Raw genomic sequence first — 18,507 nt, forward strand, 5'->3', positions numbered from 1 at the left:
TTTTCCTAGTTTCCACTCCTTCCTAATCAGTACCTCTGCTTCCCATCCACCTTTCCGTGTTAAACTCACTCTCCGGAAAAGGTAACCGCAGCATAAATCTATCTTTTCAAACTTGAGCTAGACATCTGCCTGTGAGCATCCAAGTGAGACTGTGACAGTGAAGCAATGGAAAGATTCGAGCTTAAACTTCCTTCTTTCCCCCTTTCTCCTTGCAAGAGTGAAGAAGCTACTGGAGATTGCTTAATGGACAACAGCATTACAGGACGGATTGAAGATTCTGAAATGAGTGCCCGCGCTCTTTACTTCTACCCTCTCTCCCACCCCCATCTCCACCACCTTAGCGTGCGGACTGAATCCAGGGCTGATGTGTCACTGGTTGGGGCAGACACCCAGTCCTGGAACCGGTTCCCTTTGGCAGCCTATCCCATTCTAGCAGCTACCTGCCAGGTCCACGCTTTCATCCTACCAATAGTAAGAGCTTCAGGAAAGAATTCATTTCCCCGCTGCAGGTTCATCTCCTTTCCTAGTACCTTTCTAAGTCTGTCATACTCTTGCCACAGAAATAACAGTTGTCTAGACGCTCTTTTTCCAAAATCCAAATCCAAATCAACCCAAAACAAATACCATCAAAAAAGCAGCAACAATCATTTTGCAGCCAGCAGCAGGGAGTGTGTGCCTCGTTAAAGGGTGAGAATATAAACCCTCGCTCTAATGACCGATTTTGAAGTAAAGGTTTCCTGCTGCTTGGTAGTCATCAACATTTTTACTACCCCAGCTGCAGGAGAACCAGCTGCATCCACTGGCAGGGCGACTGAGATGGGAGAAATTTAGCCACGGTCTGGGATTTTCGCAGAGGATAATTTAAGCCCCAGCTCCACTCCGACGGCGGAGGGGGTGGGTACGCGCGGTGCGCATGCTCAGCAGCCCGGCTCCGCCGAGGCCCAGCTGCCGCCACCGCCGCGGCCAGCGCTGTAACCGCGGCTGCCGCTGCTGCTCGGAGCGGGCGTTGGTGCCCTGTGCCGAGGCGCCCTGTCAGGCGGGAGGGAGCGGCCGGGCGGGACCGCGGGCGGCGGCGACGGCGGTGCCTGAGGAGGGCAGCCGGGGCTCTGAAGGAGCGAGCGAGGGCGGGCCGAACCAGCCGCGGAGAAGCCAGGCAGAGAGCGCGGGGACCCACCCCGGCGCCCTGCGTGCGATGCCCGGCGGGCAGCGGCGCTGAGCGGCAAGGAGGCCAAGCGGCGAACGCGGAGAGCCGGCGACCCCCGGGAGGAAGAGGAGGAGGAGGCGGCTGATCCGGAGCGGGAGGAAGCGCTGAGGGACTGCGGGGGCCCGGGCGGGCGACGAGCGGCGGAGCCGCTGGCCATGGACGCGGCGGCGGCGGGGGCGAGCCGGGGCGGCGGCGCGGCGCAGAGTCAGCCCGCCGCCAGGTGAGGCTGGGCGGCGCGGGCTCGGGGCGCCGCCGCCACTGCTGTGCCGCCGGGCCGCGGAGCGAGGCGGCGGCGGCGGCGGCGGCTGAAGCGGCGGCCTCAGAGCGAGAGGGGTCGCCGGCGGGGCTTCTGGTCGCCGCTGCGCTCTCGTCGTCGCAGCATTTCCTGTTCGGATTATCTCTCGCTTCTCCCCAGCTGCCTCCTTCCCCTCACACTCCCACTCGCGCCTGCTCCTCTGCGTCCTCGGTCGAAGCTGCTCTCGGCCCGGGCCGGTTCCCCTCCGCCTGGGGACGCCCCTTACCTCGGCTCCCGGGGTGCGGGGGAGCCCCGCCGCGACCATGAGGAAATTCAACATCAGGAAGGTGCTGGACGGCCTGACCGCCGGCTCGTCCTCGGCCTCGCAGCAGCAGCAGCAGCAGCAGCACCCACCTGGGAACCGGGAGCCCGAGATCCAGGAAACGCTCCAGTCCGAGCACTTTCAGCTCTGCAAGGTGAACGGAGCGCGCAGCCCCGCGAAAATTGGGGTCGTTCTAGGGGCACCTCGGGCTTTAAGCCTGAGTGCCAGGGTTAGAACGCCAATAATACTCAATACCGCGAATAAAAGGGCTCGCTCCCACAGCACACATTTGCTTGGTGGGCTATTTTGGAGATTGACATCATCTTACTCCTCTTTTCGTTGATTTTCACATGCGGCAGTCATTTCAGGATTGCTTCCAGCATACTGACCTTTAATTCGTATTCTTAATCAACGACGTTTATATTCAAGCATTTTGATAGATCTTTCACCGACTTCCAAGTTTCCTTTGGGAAGTGTCTAACGAATATTGTTTATGAAAAAGATAGACGTGTTCAACTGGATGTTGGCTCATTTTCACCTTAAAATGTGGTAGGAGACTTCACATATGAAATCACAGGGTCTTGTTAGCCTTGTGTTTGGTGGAAAAGTTAGAAGTGGAATTTTTGCCTGTTAATTGTACGGCAATTGCCATAGTGATGTGTAATTCAGAAAGAATGATGCAGCGAATTAATTCACCAGCTGCTCAGTGAGAAATACAAACTTGTGTCTGTATTAATACCTGCCTTCTTCATAAATACCAGGCGTTCTTAAGTCAGAGTTTAAGTGTGTATTATACTTTTTGCTTCAGTAGCCTAAAATTAAGGATTTAATACCAAGATGCAAAAATAGATGCTGTATTTATTTTCATTCTGTTACGGTTGCAACATGATGAGATAGATTTTTGCTAATTCCTTTGCTGAATCCTTAATTATGACAGTGTTTCCGTAAACGTACTTGCATTTAACATAGAAATAAAGTAAGGATGAAGTTATCACACTTGAAATAAGCATGAATTGCATTTTTAAATGAATTTATAGAATTTTTTACCACTGCCAACTTTAATAATTTATTCTCAGACATAAGAGTAAAAAGAATGTTAAATTTTTTTCTAGAGTACCTCTGTGATGAGAAAGTAGAAATGTAACACTGGGATCGATTTTTTTTTTTTTTTTTTTGGTTTCAGTTTTTACTTGCATAAGTTTTTATGTGATGTAGAATTCATAGTTTTCATAGTTTTTTTTTAAATAGCAGTGCATGTATGTGTGTTTTGTTTCAGTTATAATAGGTTCTTAATTGGTTCTAGGTTCTAATGTCTCTGTTGACTTTTCTGTTTTAAAACTTTGCTTCCTGCCCTGGTTGCTGTGATGTCACTTGCCCATGCCTAGACTGTTCGCCATGGATTTCCCTATCAACCCTCGGCCCTGGCCTTTGATCCTGTACAGAAGATCCTGGCAGTGGGAACTCAGACTGGTGCTTTAAGGCTGTATCCTTTCATTTAATTTAATTGAACTTTTCCCCAGTCATTCTCTTTGCTGATTAGTTGCTTTTCCTGTGTAATTCCAAAGAAATGGTATGATCAGGTATTAATGTGAAATCCTGTGGTTGTTTTTCCCCTTGATTATACATACGTTCAGGTTGTGTGTTGCCTTGTTGTGTCTTGACTCTCAATTTATACATAGCTAAAAACATGTAAAAAGAGTTCTAAAGGTTTGTAATAATAATTACTGTCTTTGCAAGGAGGTAGAAGTTTCTAAGGGGAAATATATCTGCTTATAGTAGTGGTCTATTGAACAGACTATGTTGAGGATGAAGCTTAAAGACAATTGCACGAGGCACATTTTATTTGCTTTTTAAAAATATTGTTCATAGTAGATGTTCCAGTTATGACCTATTTATTATTCTATTGAATTAGAGATTGAATTTGAATTTGTTTCTGACCTGATCATCTAAAAAAATTAGAAAACAAATGTAAATTTTATAAGTTACGAAGTGTTGCTGTTTTCTAGAAGTTTTAGAGCATTTTCTTAGTATAATGCAAATAGAGAAGTATACTATCTTGATATGTTTCCCCATCATGATCTACATTTGTGATGTATATGTAAATACTGTGAGGTTAACTGTACTCTGAAGTATAGAGACATATTTCCTAGTTATGCATGAACTATAATTTTATCATAGCATGTTTTTCCAAATATCTACTCATTCTTCGAGATCATTTTTTCAGTCTGAACAATGGAGAATATTTAACAATTCCTCTCAAACTATTAAAACTTGAAGTAAAATTGTGTTTACTTTTACTGTGACATTTACCTACATTGCCCTTATTTTTAAACTTAAGCTTAAGATTTTAAAAAGAAAATGCTTTGTTCACCATCAATAGGGTATTTGCTTCCTATATATTAGTGAGGTAATGTGTTGGTAATAAATAGCAAAAAAACACCAGATAATAAACAGAGACACAAGGAACTGTGCTTTCCACATTTTAGATTTATCTGCCTCCTGAGAAGGGGGAGGGGGTGGGAAGCTTACGTTTGATTTAACATTTTGCATTTCCTTACCTTTCAAAGTCTTCATTTCAAAGTAGGGCTATATATGGTATCAGGATATGCCTCGTTTCCTTTGTGATTAATGTGCTATGTTCAAAATGCTTATAAAAGTTTTCATTGAATTGTGTTACTAAGTGAAGACTATCATTCATAGTAAATATCAATAGTACTCTCATACCTAGTAAAATGGTAATATCTGACCAGGCTAGATCTCAGTTTGTGAGTTTCTAAGACAGTATGTCTAAATGGTTCTTGCCCAAATATCTAGTTGATTCTGAAATATTTTTTACTTCATTTGTTTAGATATTCCTATATCCAGTGATCAATACCTTTCTACTGGAGGGTTCCTGTTTTAGTCTTGTGAAGATGGGATTTAAATTTTGGCAGTGTGGGTACTAGTTGTCCAGCACAGCTCTGTGTAGTGGCAAAAGCAGTGCGTTGTTGATCTAGATGGACTGTTCAGAATGAAAAGCCAATTTTTTTTGTTCACAAAGAGAGTATCGCCTGGACTCAAAGGGGGAAAAGTGTGGAACTAAATTAGTTATTTTTAGATTATTTTGGTTTTCTTTTCAGTGGGTTTAATTTTTACTGTTTTCCCAGTTGAGACCCAATGTGGTCTTAATTTTTTTATGTACATAACTGTTTTTAACAGCCAGTCTGCTTCTTTTATAACTTAATATAATAAGTATTGCAAGCAAGGCTGACTTTATAAGACCAAATATTTTTCTTAAACAAGACTTTTTACCCCTAATGCATTTGAGTAATTAGCATATTATTAATACGCAAGGGGAGAGGTTAAAGTGTTAGGCCTAATGTTAATTGCCAAATGACAGTAGGGATCAGGTGTACAAACTCATCACTTATATCAGTCTTTTGCTTTTGTACATGTTTAATAGTTAAATACTATATGAAAAGGAAACCTATAATTTACATTTACACTTAATTTTTTTTAGAACTTTTCTTACTATATTTAGAATGAAATTAAGGAATTTATCAAATATATTTCTGCTTTCCCTTTTATGAGATTTATATGAACATTCCAGAGTGATAAATTGGTTTGTCTACCAGTAATACCACCTAGTCATTCCTCCTGTCAAGTTTAGGTAGAAGATAAGCTCATGAGCTTTATTATGGCTTATATTTGTAGAAAGTGACTAAGATCTTTTTATTCTTATATAATTTCTACCATATGTGGTTTAAAATTTGTTCGTTTCTCCACTTGTTTTGAAAACTGGGCAGCTATAGTTTATTTCCAAGCTCCATATTGATTTAATGTGCAGACTTATTCTAAGTCTGTTCTTTTGCCCTAGCTATGTTTTTCACTATTTTATTCAGTTTCTTTTAGTCCTTTGTTTTTTTCTCATATTAGACTCTTATAGCCTATAATACATTTGTTCTAAAAGATGTCTTTAGGACAGAAATATACTTGTAAATCAAAGTCTTTACTTTCATTTAACTGTGGAGCAGAGTAGGAGATTTTTAAAAGTGGGATTGGGCTATTAGAATTTGAATTGGATATCTAATTTAACTAATAGAATATCTTCCTAAATGTTGAAGGACTATATTAAGTTCTGTTTTGAGATTAGGAATAAAATATGGAATTTATATCTGATATCTAAGGTTTGTAGATAAGAACTGTGGAAATCTGAATCCTTAAATAGTATCTAACCAATAATGATGCAAGATCAATTGAATGTATTTGCAGCATTAATGTATAGCAAATGACTAATCTAATTATATAAACGTGCTTTGTGTTCAGCCTTCTTGGCTTCTGGAGAGTGAATATGAAGTTGGAGTGAACTTACTGATAGGAAGCAGGAGAGCATAATTTCATATGCCAAGTCATAGTAATGATTTAATTATCTTAATTCTCCTCTACCCATGTAGAAGTGGGTGCAGTTTGATTCTTCCAAGTAATCTAGGCATCAGAACTGTTGGGATAATATAATCATCTGTCCCCAAATGGAACACAGAAAAGGGAGAAAAAAGGTTCTAACTGAAGAATGAAGGCATTGCTAGGAATGCTGCTGTTGTCCTTATCTAGACTCCTGGTTTACTAGTATAATTTTAAATTGCATCATAGTCTGTTGTAAGCATGGTCTACCCTGATCTTATTTTTAAGGTATTTTTTCCTAAACACAATGAGGTCATTTTACATATGAATATTTCAAGGACTGTGCCAAAAAATGGAAAATTTACTGAAGTTTTGTAAAAACTCATAAATTTTTTAAGTATCAAGCTTATCAAAGGACCTCATTTTTGTCTTCCTGACTTGTGGAAAACATGGTCGGCAGTCTCTGCTTTGATAAGGTGTAGACCTGTCTTTCAAATTTCAGTGTAAGGTTATTGAATGCAGAGTTACAAAAGGCTTTCTGTACATTGGAGTTCATTTAATAAGCACTTATTAAGTGTTAACATTTGATTATGAATTGTGCCCTTATCTCTTGTTCATGTCTTGCCACTAAAGAAGTATGTGTCCTTGAGTTAGGTTTTTTTCCTTACTTTTAAAATGAAGATGCTATATTTAGATGATTTCTTCAAGAAACAACTTTTTGATTCTAAGTAGTTATATGTTGTCCTGAATGGGGAAAAGAAGTGAAAATGTTCCTTACTTTCAAGGATTAAAACTACACATAGTTGAAATTAGAATTATTTAGGGGTCTACTTCCCAGATGGTGCTAGTGAAAGAACATCCTTGCCAGTGTAGAAGACATAAGAGTTGCAGGTTCATTCCCGAGGTGGGAAATATCCCTTGGAGGAGGACCTGGCAACCCACTCCAGTATCCTTGCCTGGAGAATCCCATGGACGGAGGAGCCTGGTGGGCTATGGTCCATAGGGTTGCAAAGACACGGCTGAAGCGTTTTAGCTGCAGCAGCAGCTACTGGCATAACACAAAGTGAAACTACAGTTGAATTTATTGCATTTGCTGACATTTCTGCACATTAGTAGATGAGGATTCAGAATGGTAGAAAAGAAGTCGGAAAATTATTCTAGGCTAACAGGTCAAGAGTAGAGAAGAGAGTTATGGTAGTTTGGAAGGATACTAAAGAGACTGGTTGAAATTGTGATCCTAATTGAGTTGGGAGAAATAAGGAACCAATTGGTGGAAAAACTTTAGTGTCAACCTGAGTTACCTGGCTGTTACTCAGTAAGGAGTCATTGTAGCTATGTGAGAGAGATGCTGTCAGGTAGACTGTGACCTTTCGGATGATTAGCAGGGCAGTGTGTCATGGATCAAAAAAATAGAACCAAGGCAACCTTTGTATGTCACTATTAATCCGTATGGGTAGTAAAGTGGATCCAAAGCAGGGGAAGTAGAATGGGAACTGGAGAAGGACTTGAGGATTTCTTTGTATCAGATCTTAGAGGGAGTAGCTGCAGATAAAGTTCAAATACTGCCCTGAAGCAATTACAAGACAGAAAAGGAAAACTTGATAAAGAAGGTGGCAGAGTAGTATTGAGTTTGGAATTATGTCATCTTTTAGTTTATTCCTCTTGCCATTTTGAGAAGGTAGCCTAGACCTATTTTAGCTTAAGGAAGTGGATACAGTTTTATATTTGATTGCCTTTGGGTTGGCCCCCAGTGATTTCTTGGATTTTGTTATTGAGCTAGTGTAAAGTCACTGTTAGCTGTTTGGCTTTGTCCGTTTATTCTCGGTCAGTGTCTCTCAGTAATGCTAGCATTTGGGGCTGGATAATTGTGTGGGTTTGTCCAGGATGTTATAGTCTGTTTGGTATCCATGGTTCCTGCTTACTAAATGCTAGGTTACCTCTGCTGTCAGTGTGTGACCCAGATGCCCTCATGCTTCCAGATGCCCTTACACTTCCAGATGCTCCTGGTTGAGAGCCACTACACTCTTTCTTAGGTCTTCCACCAGTTAAGTTGGAATAACCCTCCTAGCTCATGAAGTGAGACTCAGAATTAAATGCAATAATGTAAATGTATAGTTTTTAAGAGCATACCAGTGACTGTTTCAGTGACTGTTCAATATGATATTATTATAAATATTAGTTTGTCCTGTGGTTTTGATTTTCACTTCTTTCATTTATTTCAGCAAATACTTGCTGAGAGGCAACTCGGTGCCAGGCATTGTGTAGGAAGGCCTTAATTTCATTTACTTTTATAGCTGACACAGTCTTCGAAGAAAAGATCTTAAAGTACTATTTTGTCTTTTTTTAAATGGTTGTTTCTTTCAACCACAGGTTTGCAAAATTGTTACTTAGATGTGATAAGATAATATGTGAAGATTTATTATACATAGTGGTTGATAAATGACTGCTTAAAGATTTTGTACAATAAGTTAGCATTGCAGTGTTTGACTTGCTGCTTATTTATTTTACAGAACATAATCACAATATTGGAAAAATTTGGAAATAAATTTTTGTTCAAAGTAGTTAAAAGTGAAACCGTTTAGCTAGAAACTGTTTTTTAAAAACCACATTTTTATTACTCTTCTTCCTCACCATCCTTTTTGTTCATAGAGGAATTCTAGTCATTTGAAATTCTAGCTGTAGAGGAGAAATAAGGACTTTGAAACACTTTTATTCCTCAACTCTTAACTCATTAAAGAGGACTTTGTATAAAAGGAAGAATGAGTACTGTGTCAGCTATAGGTTGTGATTCTCAGCATGGATTATGGCAGCAGGAAAAAAAGACACATTGACTTTAGAAACTACCAGAAAAGCTGTCTGCCTGAAAGCAGTTATTTTACAATGACTTTCTTGTGGAGGGGGAAAAAAAGTATGATAGAATGTGAATGGAACTGAAAAGGGATATGTTAGTTATTGGTGAATCAAATTTGTGGTTGGTAAGCACTTTTGGCTTTAAGTAAGATAGGCATTTTTTTTTTTCTGTTAGGTATTCTCTTTGTTTTCCTTTTTTTTTTTTAGTGTAATTTGTTTTTAAAATTATAACCTGACTGCCATTCTGGCGGAGAAAGGTAAAGAAATGTTGGAGGACTTACCTTATTAAAAGTTTATGCTCTGGTCTTCAGGCTAATTTTGGATAAACTAACTAAAATCTCTAGGCTTCTAGTTTCCTTCTCTGTAAAACTAGAAAATAGGGATTGGTGATTTCTAAGAGTCCTTCCAGCTCTATGATCTTGAATTTCTGCAGAGGATTTGGGAATGCTGTGGACCACCTCTGTCTAGAGTATCTTCTGATTGGTTGTTCTGAGTACCTGTTACAGAGGGTGAAGTGTTGGACTCACTTCCATTGTGGGTTCCTTCACTTTGTACCCATTGACTGCATTCATAAGTCAGCAGATACAGAGTTGTAATCTTTTGTTTACAAAAGGGAGCAAGGAATAACATTTTTTTTTATTGTTGAAACAACAGCTCACATTGAATAAGATGGTGAATTGTTGCTTTTCCTTGTATAATCAGTAAGTTCTCAATATGACATAGGAAAGTTGGGGAATTTTTAATATTGTTAACAAAGTTTGCTTTCCTTTCTTGAGTGTTAGTGGTCAGGTTGTAAAATTAAAATGAGATTACTTAAAAATAATGCTGGGTTCCTAATTATATGATTTAATTAAATTTTATATAAGAAATTTAATAGAGACTAATTTCATTGACTTGCTAGCATGTAATTTGAATAGCAAATCTGGTAATTGTATAGTACTTGGAATAGTAATAACTAACAATGTACATGTAAATAAGTGAACTATAGTGGTGATTATACTTTAAAAAAAAGATAAGCTTTGGTTGTCTTTCTTTGACTTTAACTTCATGCACTGGGAGTGACACCTTATTTACAAGAAGGAAATTAATAATCAGAGTGTCAGCATTGATTTGTAATGTTTAAATGAGAATATCCTGTCCTGATTTGGCATTATCATCATTGGAAGGTATTTTAAGATTGTGGATCAATGAAATGTCTTTGGTTTGAACTAAACAGATGTCTGTTTAAGGATATAGCAAAATGATAACAGAGAAAAGGACCTTTGCCTGTATACTATCTTTTAAATTTGGGGCTTCCCTGGTAACTCAGCTAGTAAAGAATCCACCTACAATGCAGGAAACCCTGGTTTGATTATTGGGTCAGGAAGGTCCCCTGGAGAAGGGATTGGCTCACTCCACTCCAGTATTCCTGGGCTTCCCTGTGGCTCAGATGGTACAGAATCTACCTGCAGTGCAGGAGACCTGGGTTCTACCCCTGGGTTGGGGAGATCCTCTGGAGGAGGGCATGGCAATCCACTCCAGTCCGTATTCTTGGCCTGGAGAATCCCCATGGACAAAGGAGCCTGGTGGGCTATAGTCCATGGGGTCCCAAAGAGTGAGACACGACTGAGCAACTAAGCATACCTTTAATATTTGAATACCTTTTGTTAAACATAATATAGTAGTATAAAACTTTGGAGGAAGTAGAACAGAGTAACTGACTTGATTTCTATTAAATAAACAGTGTTCATAAAACTATCATCGTCAAAAGACTACCAAAAGGTACTTGATATATCTCCCTTGCCTTAATCACTTGTGAGATAAGTCACTCTAAGAAGAAAATAGTACCTTCAGGTTTAAATACTCAGAGTTCTTACTATGAAAATGTTCAGGCTTCCATATAATGTCTTGTACTTTTAATTTGAACCCATTTCTGATTTTTATTTGTAACATCAAAGAGGAAAGACAAGTTAGTTATCTTCCATATATCATTATTAACAACTTTTAACATTTTTGAAGAATTTAAAGAGTAGTCATCTACTTCTGGATTTGGTGATCCCAGTTGCTTTAATCTCACTCTTTTGCATTCATTTTAAAGAAATTTTGAATTTTGTTAATCGCTCCATTCAATGTGTTACTTTTGTTTTTTGGTCGGGGGGAGTGAGTGAGTGGAAGGAGGGTTAGGGGAAAGAATCATTGACACAGTGACTCCTTACTACTAGTGCTCCACAGTGGGCCATGTGTTTAATGATTCCTTAAGTCTAGAATCTTTTTTTCTTTTCCCCATTAAATAATTCTTTAAAGCTGAGTGCTTTTGTTTTTGTGATGTATTTTTGGTTTTAATTTCATCCCTACTTCTCATGTAGCCATCTTTTTCTTACTTCACTATTGAAAATCTAAATTTCTATATTACCATCCTTTTATATGTAATATGATATAGTCATTAAGTATTTAAAAATAGGCCTTTAGGAATTAATTAACTGTCAGAAATGTTATGAGAAGATGCAGTAGAGTCCAAAGCAGCGCAAATTAGAATCAACCAATATCCTCTGCCTTATGAAAAGTTCAGAAATTTGGACAGAGGTCAGTATACAATTATACAATCAAAACAGAAGGAACATGCAGATTCTTAAATGATTAGCTTAGTATGGTCTCTACTAAAGATCATATAAAAGATGAGTGTGTGTGTACATGCAAATAAAGTAATGAAGATCTAAATCTTTAATTCAGGAGTCAGCAATTTTTTTTGGTAAAGTGCTAGGTAGTAAACATTTTGGCTTTATCATCTCTGACCCAGCAACTCAACTCTGCTAGTGTAGCACAAAAGCAGCATAGACAGTATTTGCAGGAAAGAATGTAGATACTGCACTATATAACTTTATTTATAAAATCAGGCAGTGGGCTAGATTCAGCCCGCAAGCTGAAGTTTGCCAACCCTTGCTCTAGTTTATTAGGCTTCCTTGCTCTTAAATGAGGGAGGAATGCTCAGGAAGGAATTATTGGGATTCCTGGGTGGCTCAGACAGTAAAGAATCTGTCTGCAATGCAGGAGATCCAAGTTCAGTCCCTGGGTTGGGAGGATCCTCTGGAGAAGGGAATAAACCCACTCCAGTTTATTCAGCTTCCTTGCTTTTAAATTACGGAGGAATGTTCAGGAAGGAATGACTACACAGATTTTTATAGTTAAGTCTCATAAATTACACTTGGACACTGAATTTAAATTTAATCTTTTAGTCATAAATAGAAAAATACTGTGAAGAACCAATGATACATGGTACCATTATATACCAAGTTAATTTATTTTCATAAGTTGTTTTTGACCCTGTGAAAGATGCATTATTTTTCTGGTGAATTATAATTACTATGATAATGAAGATGACTTATCAGGCATCCTTAGGGGACAGTTCAGTCATCAGTTCCATTATTGAAGTACTCAGCTTGTTTGAGACCTTTTCTTCCTAATTTTAATTTAAAATATATTGATTGATATTTGTAGTTTTTTCTTAATATTTTCATTAATGTTATATTGAGATAAGTAGGAACATTTAAATACTTCAAAAAATAGAAATGAATGTAAACATTTTGTTAAAGTTTGTGATTTCTTCAGTTCAGTTACTCAGTCATGTCCGACTCTTTGCGACCCCATGAATCGCAGCACGCAAGGCCTCCCTGTCCATCACCAACTCCCAGAGTTCACTCAGACTCACCTCCATCGAGTCAGTGATGCCATCCAGCCATCTCATCCTCAGTCGTCCCCTTCTCCTCCTGCCCCCAATCCCTCCCAGCATCATAGTCTTTTCCAATGAGTCAACTCTTCGCATGAGGTGGCCAAAGTACTGGAGTTTCATCGTTGGCATCATTCCTTCCAAAGAAATCCCAGGGCTGATCTCCTTCAGAATGGACTGGGTGGATCTCCTTGCAGTCCAAGGGACTCTCAAGAGTTCTCCAACACCACAGTTCAAAAGCATCAGTTCTTTGGCACTCAGCTTTCTTCACAGTCCAACTCTCACATCCATACATGACCACAGGAAAAACCATAGCCTTGACTAGGTGGACCTTAGTCGGCAAAGTAATGTCTCTGCTTTTGAATATGCTGTCTAGGTTGGTCATAACTTTTCTTCCAAGGAGTAAGCGTCTATTAATTTCATGGCTACAATCACCATCTGCAGTGATTTTGGAGCCCAAAAAAATAAAGTCTGACACTGTTTGCACTGTTTCCCCATCTATTTCCCATGAAGTGATGGGACCAGATGCCATGATCTTTGTTTTCTGAATGTTGAGCTTTAAGCCAACTTTTTCGCTCTCCTCTTTCACTTTTATCAAGAGGCTTTTGAGTTCCTCTTCACTTTCTGCCATAAGGGTGGTGTCAGCTGCATATCTGAGGTTATTGATATTTCTCCTGGCAATCTTGATTCCAGCTTGTGTTTCTTCCAGTCCAGCGTTTCTCATGATGTACTCTGCATAGAAGTTAAATAAGCAGGGTGACAATATACAGCCTTGACGTACTCCTTTTCCTATTTGAAACCAGTCTGTTGTTCCATGTCCAGTTCTAACTGTTGCTTCCTGACCTGCATACAGATTTCTCAAGAGGCAGGTTAGGTGGTCTGGTATTCCCATCTCTTTCAGAATTTTCCACAGTTTCTTGTGATCCACACAGTCAAAGGTTTTGGCATAGTCAATGAAGCAGAAATAGATATTTTTCTGGAATTCTCTTGCTTTTTTGATGATACATTAGATGTTGGCAATTTGATCTCTGGTACCTCTGCCTTTTCTAAAACCAGCTTGAGCATCTGGAAGTTCATGGTTCACTTATTGCTGAAGCCTGGCTTGGAGAATTTTGATCATTACTTTACTAGCGTGTGAGATGAGTGCAATTGTGGGGTAGTTTGAGCATTCTTTGACATTGCCTTTCTTTGGGTTTGGAAGGAAAACTGACCTTTTCCAGTCCTGTGGCCACTGCTGAGTTTTCCAAATTTGCTGGCATATTGAGTGCAGCACTTTCACAGCATCATCTTTCAGGATTTAAAACAGCTCAACTGGAATTCCATCACCTCCACTAGCTTTGTTCGTCGTGATGCTTGATTTCGTAGATGTCTGCAAATTTTGATGAAAAATAAATCATTTTCATTTGTGGAAGAAAACCTGAAAAAATGTATTAACAACAACAAAAACCCATAAAGCTCTTAGACGTAAATTTATGTGCGTGGTTACCTTCTTTAAGAGTCAGATAGGTTCCTCGCCTTTTCTTGGAATGAATATACATGGTACTTAAATTGAAAAATTATATCTACTTTGAAAAAATTTTATCATTGTTCGCTGTCTATATAACTTTTCACTAGCAGTAACTACAAACTTTATTCAGTAAATAAAGCTAATTTCTACTTAGTTTCACTTTTCCAACTGGTGTTAACCTATCTAAAGGTTATTATATAAAGACAAATGAAATGATGACATACTGAATGTACTATGTATTTTTACTGGTGATATGATATAAAAACGAACATTGATCTAGAATAACATTCCCTTAATCTGGGCATGAATAGAAAGAAAAAAAATTAGCTAATGCTTTTGACTTCAATACAGTCTTCAGTGGGAAATAAGAATTTGCTAAGCACATGATGCTATTTGCTAAATAATGTAGACTTAGAAATTATACCGTAGTTACTATTGAATAATGTTTATTTTTTTAATTAGGGACGTTTTTATAACACTTTTTGGTTGTGTTTCCCTTTCAATAAGGGCTGTCTAGACCTTTTGAAGCTTTTCCTGGTGAGGTTGTCTGTTGAAGAGTGATTAATCCTACCCTTTCTTGAAAGTACATAATCTTTTGTAGTAATAGCAGTTACCTCGGCTTTTTCACAGCAGTACTCTGCCAAATGTGACTAAATCTAGTGGCATCTACTATTACAGTACTTTCTGCCAAATTGCTTTCCTTTTGTGTGTGTGTGTATAATATATATATATATATATATATATATATATATATTGTCTTTTGAAAGGGACAAAAAGTATTGAAACAGATTTTCCATATTTGTAGGATTTATACTATATTTTTCATAGTGTGTTTTGTTTTTCTTCTAAAATTCACTTGGTCATGCATACTTAAGAACCTAACCATTAAGCATCTGAGAATGAGTGCTGAGGTAAAAGACTGTTACTTGATACGTGAGAATGTATGTTCCTTCTTGTTTCTTTAACCCAGACCACGATTATTTATGACTGTATTTCACAGATGACTGAACAAGTGGTTCATTTGAAAGTATATTTATGTATCAAAAGCCATTCTAAAGAACTGCCTGTGATAGTAAATATAATTTATTTTGACCCCTTTAGAGATAGTCCTAACTCCCAAGCAGTAAATAATAAGTGGATATTTTTCAACCACTCTGTTCAAAAATAATAAATTCTCATTCAAAACAATAGTGGATGATGTAGCTCGAGACCTATTTCAACCAGTTAATGCTATAATTGGGGCTTCCCAGGTGGCACTAGTGGAAAAGAATCCGCCTGTCAATGTAGGAGATGCGAGACACGGGTTAAATCCCTGGGGTCAGGAAGATCCCCGGAAGTAGGAAATGGTAACCCACTCCAGTATTCTTGCCTGGAATATTCCATGGTTAGCGGAGCCTGGCAGACTACAGTCCATGGGGTCACAGAGTCAGATGTGACTGAGCACAAGCGCTATGCTGTAATTATACTTTAGTCTAGACGCCGCAGTCACTTTGAGTTAATATGTCACTCACAAGAAAAGCAGTCAAACACATTGGACATTTACTGTAAATTACTAAAAATTGTGTTAAGAGAGTTTTAAATGTTGGCCTATGTATCTTTCGTGGTTAATTTTAGCATTTTGTTTTACTGTAGAAATAGTGCACAATATAGTTTTGCTTAGGTAGCAGACTGGCAGAATGTTAGCATTGTGAGTAAGAAGTAAAAATTACGTCCACCTTTATGAGAGTGTGGCTAGTTTCACTTCTTAACGTATTAATTTTTTTGGTAGACTTTACTCTTCAGAGCAGTTTTGGCTTCACAGCACAATTGAACAGACAGTACAGAGATTTCCTATATATCTCTATTTCCATTTGGCACAGACTCCCTCATTGTCAGCATCCCCCCCAGAGCAATACATTTGTTACAGTTGATGAACCTACACTGACACATCGTCACTCAAAGTCCATAGTTACGTAAGGGTTCCTTCTTGGTCTTATACATACAGTAGGTTTTGACAACTGGATATTGACACGTATCCACCTTTATAGTATCATACAGAATAGTTTCACTGCCCTAAACATTTTCTGCACTTTACCTATTCATCTCTCCCCTTCCCCTACCTCTTGGTATCCAGTGATCTTCTTACTGTTTCCATAATTTTGCCTTTTTTTTCAGAATGTTATATAGTTGGTGTCATAGTCAGCAGCCTTTTTAGATCATCTTTCATTCAGTAATATGCATTTGAGTTTTCCTTATCTCTTAACAGTTGATAACTCATTTCTTTTTTTTGTTAAATATTATTCCATTGGCCGAATGTACTGCGGTTTATTTATCCATTCACCTACTGAAGGACATCTTAGGTGCTTCCAAGTTTTGAAAAATAGGTATACACATCCATGCATGGTTTTATGTGTGGATATAAATTTTCACCTCCTTTGGGTAAATACCAAGGAATAAGACTACTAGATTGTATGAGTATGTTTAGTTTTATAAGAAACTGCCAAACTGTCTTCCACAGTGGCTGTACCATTTTGTATTCCCACCCAACAGTGAACAAGAGCTATTTGGCCGCATGTCATCATCATCATTCGGTGTTGTCGGTTCTGAATTTTGGCTCTTCCAGTACATTTGTAGTGATATCTCCTTGTACTAATTTGCATTCCTCCAGTGACCTATGTGTGGCATCTTTTCATATGCTTATACGCCGTCTGTATATCTTCTTTGGTGAAGTGTCTCTTAAGGTCTTTGGCTCATTTTTAATTGGGTTGTTTGTTTGCTTATTGTTGAATTTTAGGAGTTCTTTATATATTTTGGATAATGGTCCTTTATCAGTCGTCTTTTGCAAATTTTTTCTTCAAGTCTGTGGTTTGTCTTAGCTCTGATACTGTGTTTCACAGAGCAGAAGTTTTAAATTAAGTCCTGTTTATCATTTTTTTTTTCTTTCATGAATGGTGCCTTGGATGTATGCAAAGTCATCTAGGTTTTCTCCTATGTTATAAGAATTTGATAGTTTGACATTTTGCGCTTAGGTCTGCCATCCATTTTGAGTTCATTTTTATGAAGGATGTAAGGTTTGTGTCTATATTAATTTTTGGTGGTAAGGGGAGGGGAAGTGTTCTGTAGGCCTGTGTGTAGATCGTAGTCTTTTTGTGAGCCTGTGCTTCTGGACTGTGAACTTCTCAACTGTTCTCAATTCCCTGCTCCTGCCATTTCTGCCAAAGGAATTAGGGTGGCTGGAGAGGGTTGAAGTTGATTTCCCTTCCTTCAGGCCAGTTAGGCTCTGATAAACCCCCAGCAGTTTAGGTTCTGTTTATTGCTCCCAAGGGTAGACCTTGTTATGAACAGAACACTCCGGTATATTTTAAAATGGTTGCCTTTCCCTTTCCAAGAGGGCATTTTTCTCAGATAGAATGTAGTAGAGCTCTTGGAGGTGAAACTCACAGAAGTGTGGGAAATCCCCTCTCCCCATGACTGGGTCCACCTGGGGTTTCTCTCAAACTTGTCTACGTTAAGCCTCTAGCAGTTCATCATCAAGTGTAATCGAGGTTTTCGTGCCCCGGCACTGATTCCTGCAAATGTGTCTGCTGGTTGGTTCGTTTTGGTATGTTGTCCTTCTCTGTATTGGCCTGTCTCTGCAGTTTTGGGAGCAGTCATTTGCCCTGTAAATTCTTTTAAATCTAAGATAAGTTGTTGATCTTTCGTTTGTTCAGCTTTTTATTTGTTGTTAGGATGAAATGACAACTTGCAAGTGTCTTATGTGCTGGACCAGAAATCAGAAGTCTGTATTAATTTTTATAGGTGAAAAATACATGATCTTTAATTTTTAAAAAGGTGTTTAAATTGATGTTTGTCAAGTCAATGAAACTATAAAGTTAGAGGTACTGTACTATAAAAGTGCAAATAATTGCTATTTGACAAAAATTTTGGTATTGTAAATATATTCAAAGGTCATAAAATATAAAATGAAATATTCTTCCCTATCTTAAACCTATCAAGTTGATTAGAACTAGTTCAAATGGAAGTAGCAAATTTTTAGAAGTTTAAAAAGTAAGACCTACAATGAGATTTAAGGGGATTCATAATTTTTCAGATTTTTTTTTCAAATGAAACAGTTTAATTTGTTGTTCTTTAATCACTAAGTTGTGTCTCACTCTTTGTGACCCTGTTGTCTGCACTGGGTCAGGCTCCTCTGTCCTGCACTGTTTCCTGGGGTTTGCTCAGATTCACGTCTATTGAATTGGTGATGCTAACCGTCTCATTCTCTGCCATGCCCTTCTCCTTTTGCCTTAAATGTTTCCCAGCATGAGGGTCTTTTCCAGTGAGTCAG

General features: G+C 38.6%; 2 protein-coding genes across 7 annotated transcripts in view; one reads left to right on the forward strand and one right to left on the reverse strand.

The window, feature by feature from the left end:
- The window catches only part of LOC138444655 (uncharacterized), a 167,275-nt gene that overhangs the window by 135,193 nt on the left and 13,575 nt on the right, over positions 1-18,507 (reverse strand). Inside the window, exon 4 of the mRNA XM_069597993.1 lies at positions 1,726-1,954. Coding sequence (XP_069454094.1) covers positions 1,726-1,954 — 229 coding nt within the window. The remainder of the gene's footprint in view (positions 1-1,725; positions 1,955-18,507) is intronic.
- The window catches only part of STXBP5 (syntaxin binding protein 5), a 206,972-nt gene that overhangs the window by 36,524 nt on the left and 151,941 nt on the right, over positions 1-18,507 (forward strand). For 2 of the 6 annotated variants that reach the window (XM_069598644.1, XM_069598646.1), the window contains exons 1-2: positions 1,601-1,915; positions 3,147-3,244. In XM_069598644.1, coding sequence (XP_069454745.1) covers positions 1,763-1,915; positions 3,147-3,244 — 251 coding nt within the window. In that variant the 5' untranslated portion in view covers positions 1,601-1,762. Of the gene's footprint in view, positions 1-1,411; positions 1,425-1,522; positions 1,916-3,146; positions 3,245-18,507 lie in introns of those variants that run through there. The other 4 variants (XM_069598647.1, XM_069598648.1, XM_069598643.1 and 1 more) reach the window with 3 other exon arrangements.

This window comes from Ovis canadensis, chromosome 8 (assembly GCF_042477335.2).
Source record: "Ovis canadensis isolate MfBH-ARS-UI-01 breed Bighorn chromosome 8, ARS-UI_OviCan_v2, whole genome shotgun sequence".
Taxonomy (NCBI): domain Eukaryota; kingdom Metazoa; phylum Chordata; class Mammalia; order Artiodactyla; family Bovidae; genus Ovis; species Ovis canadensis.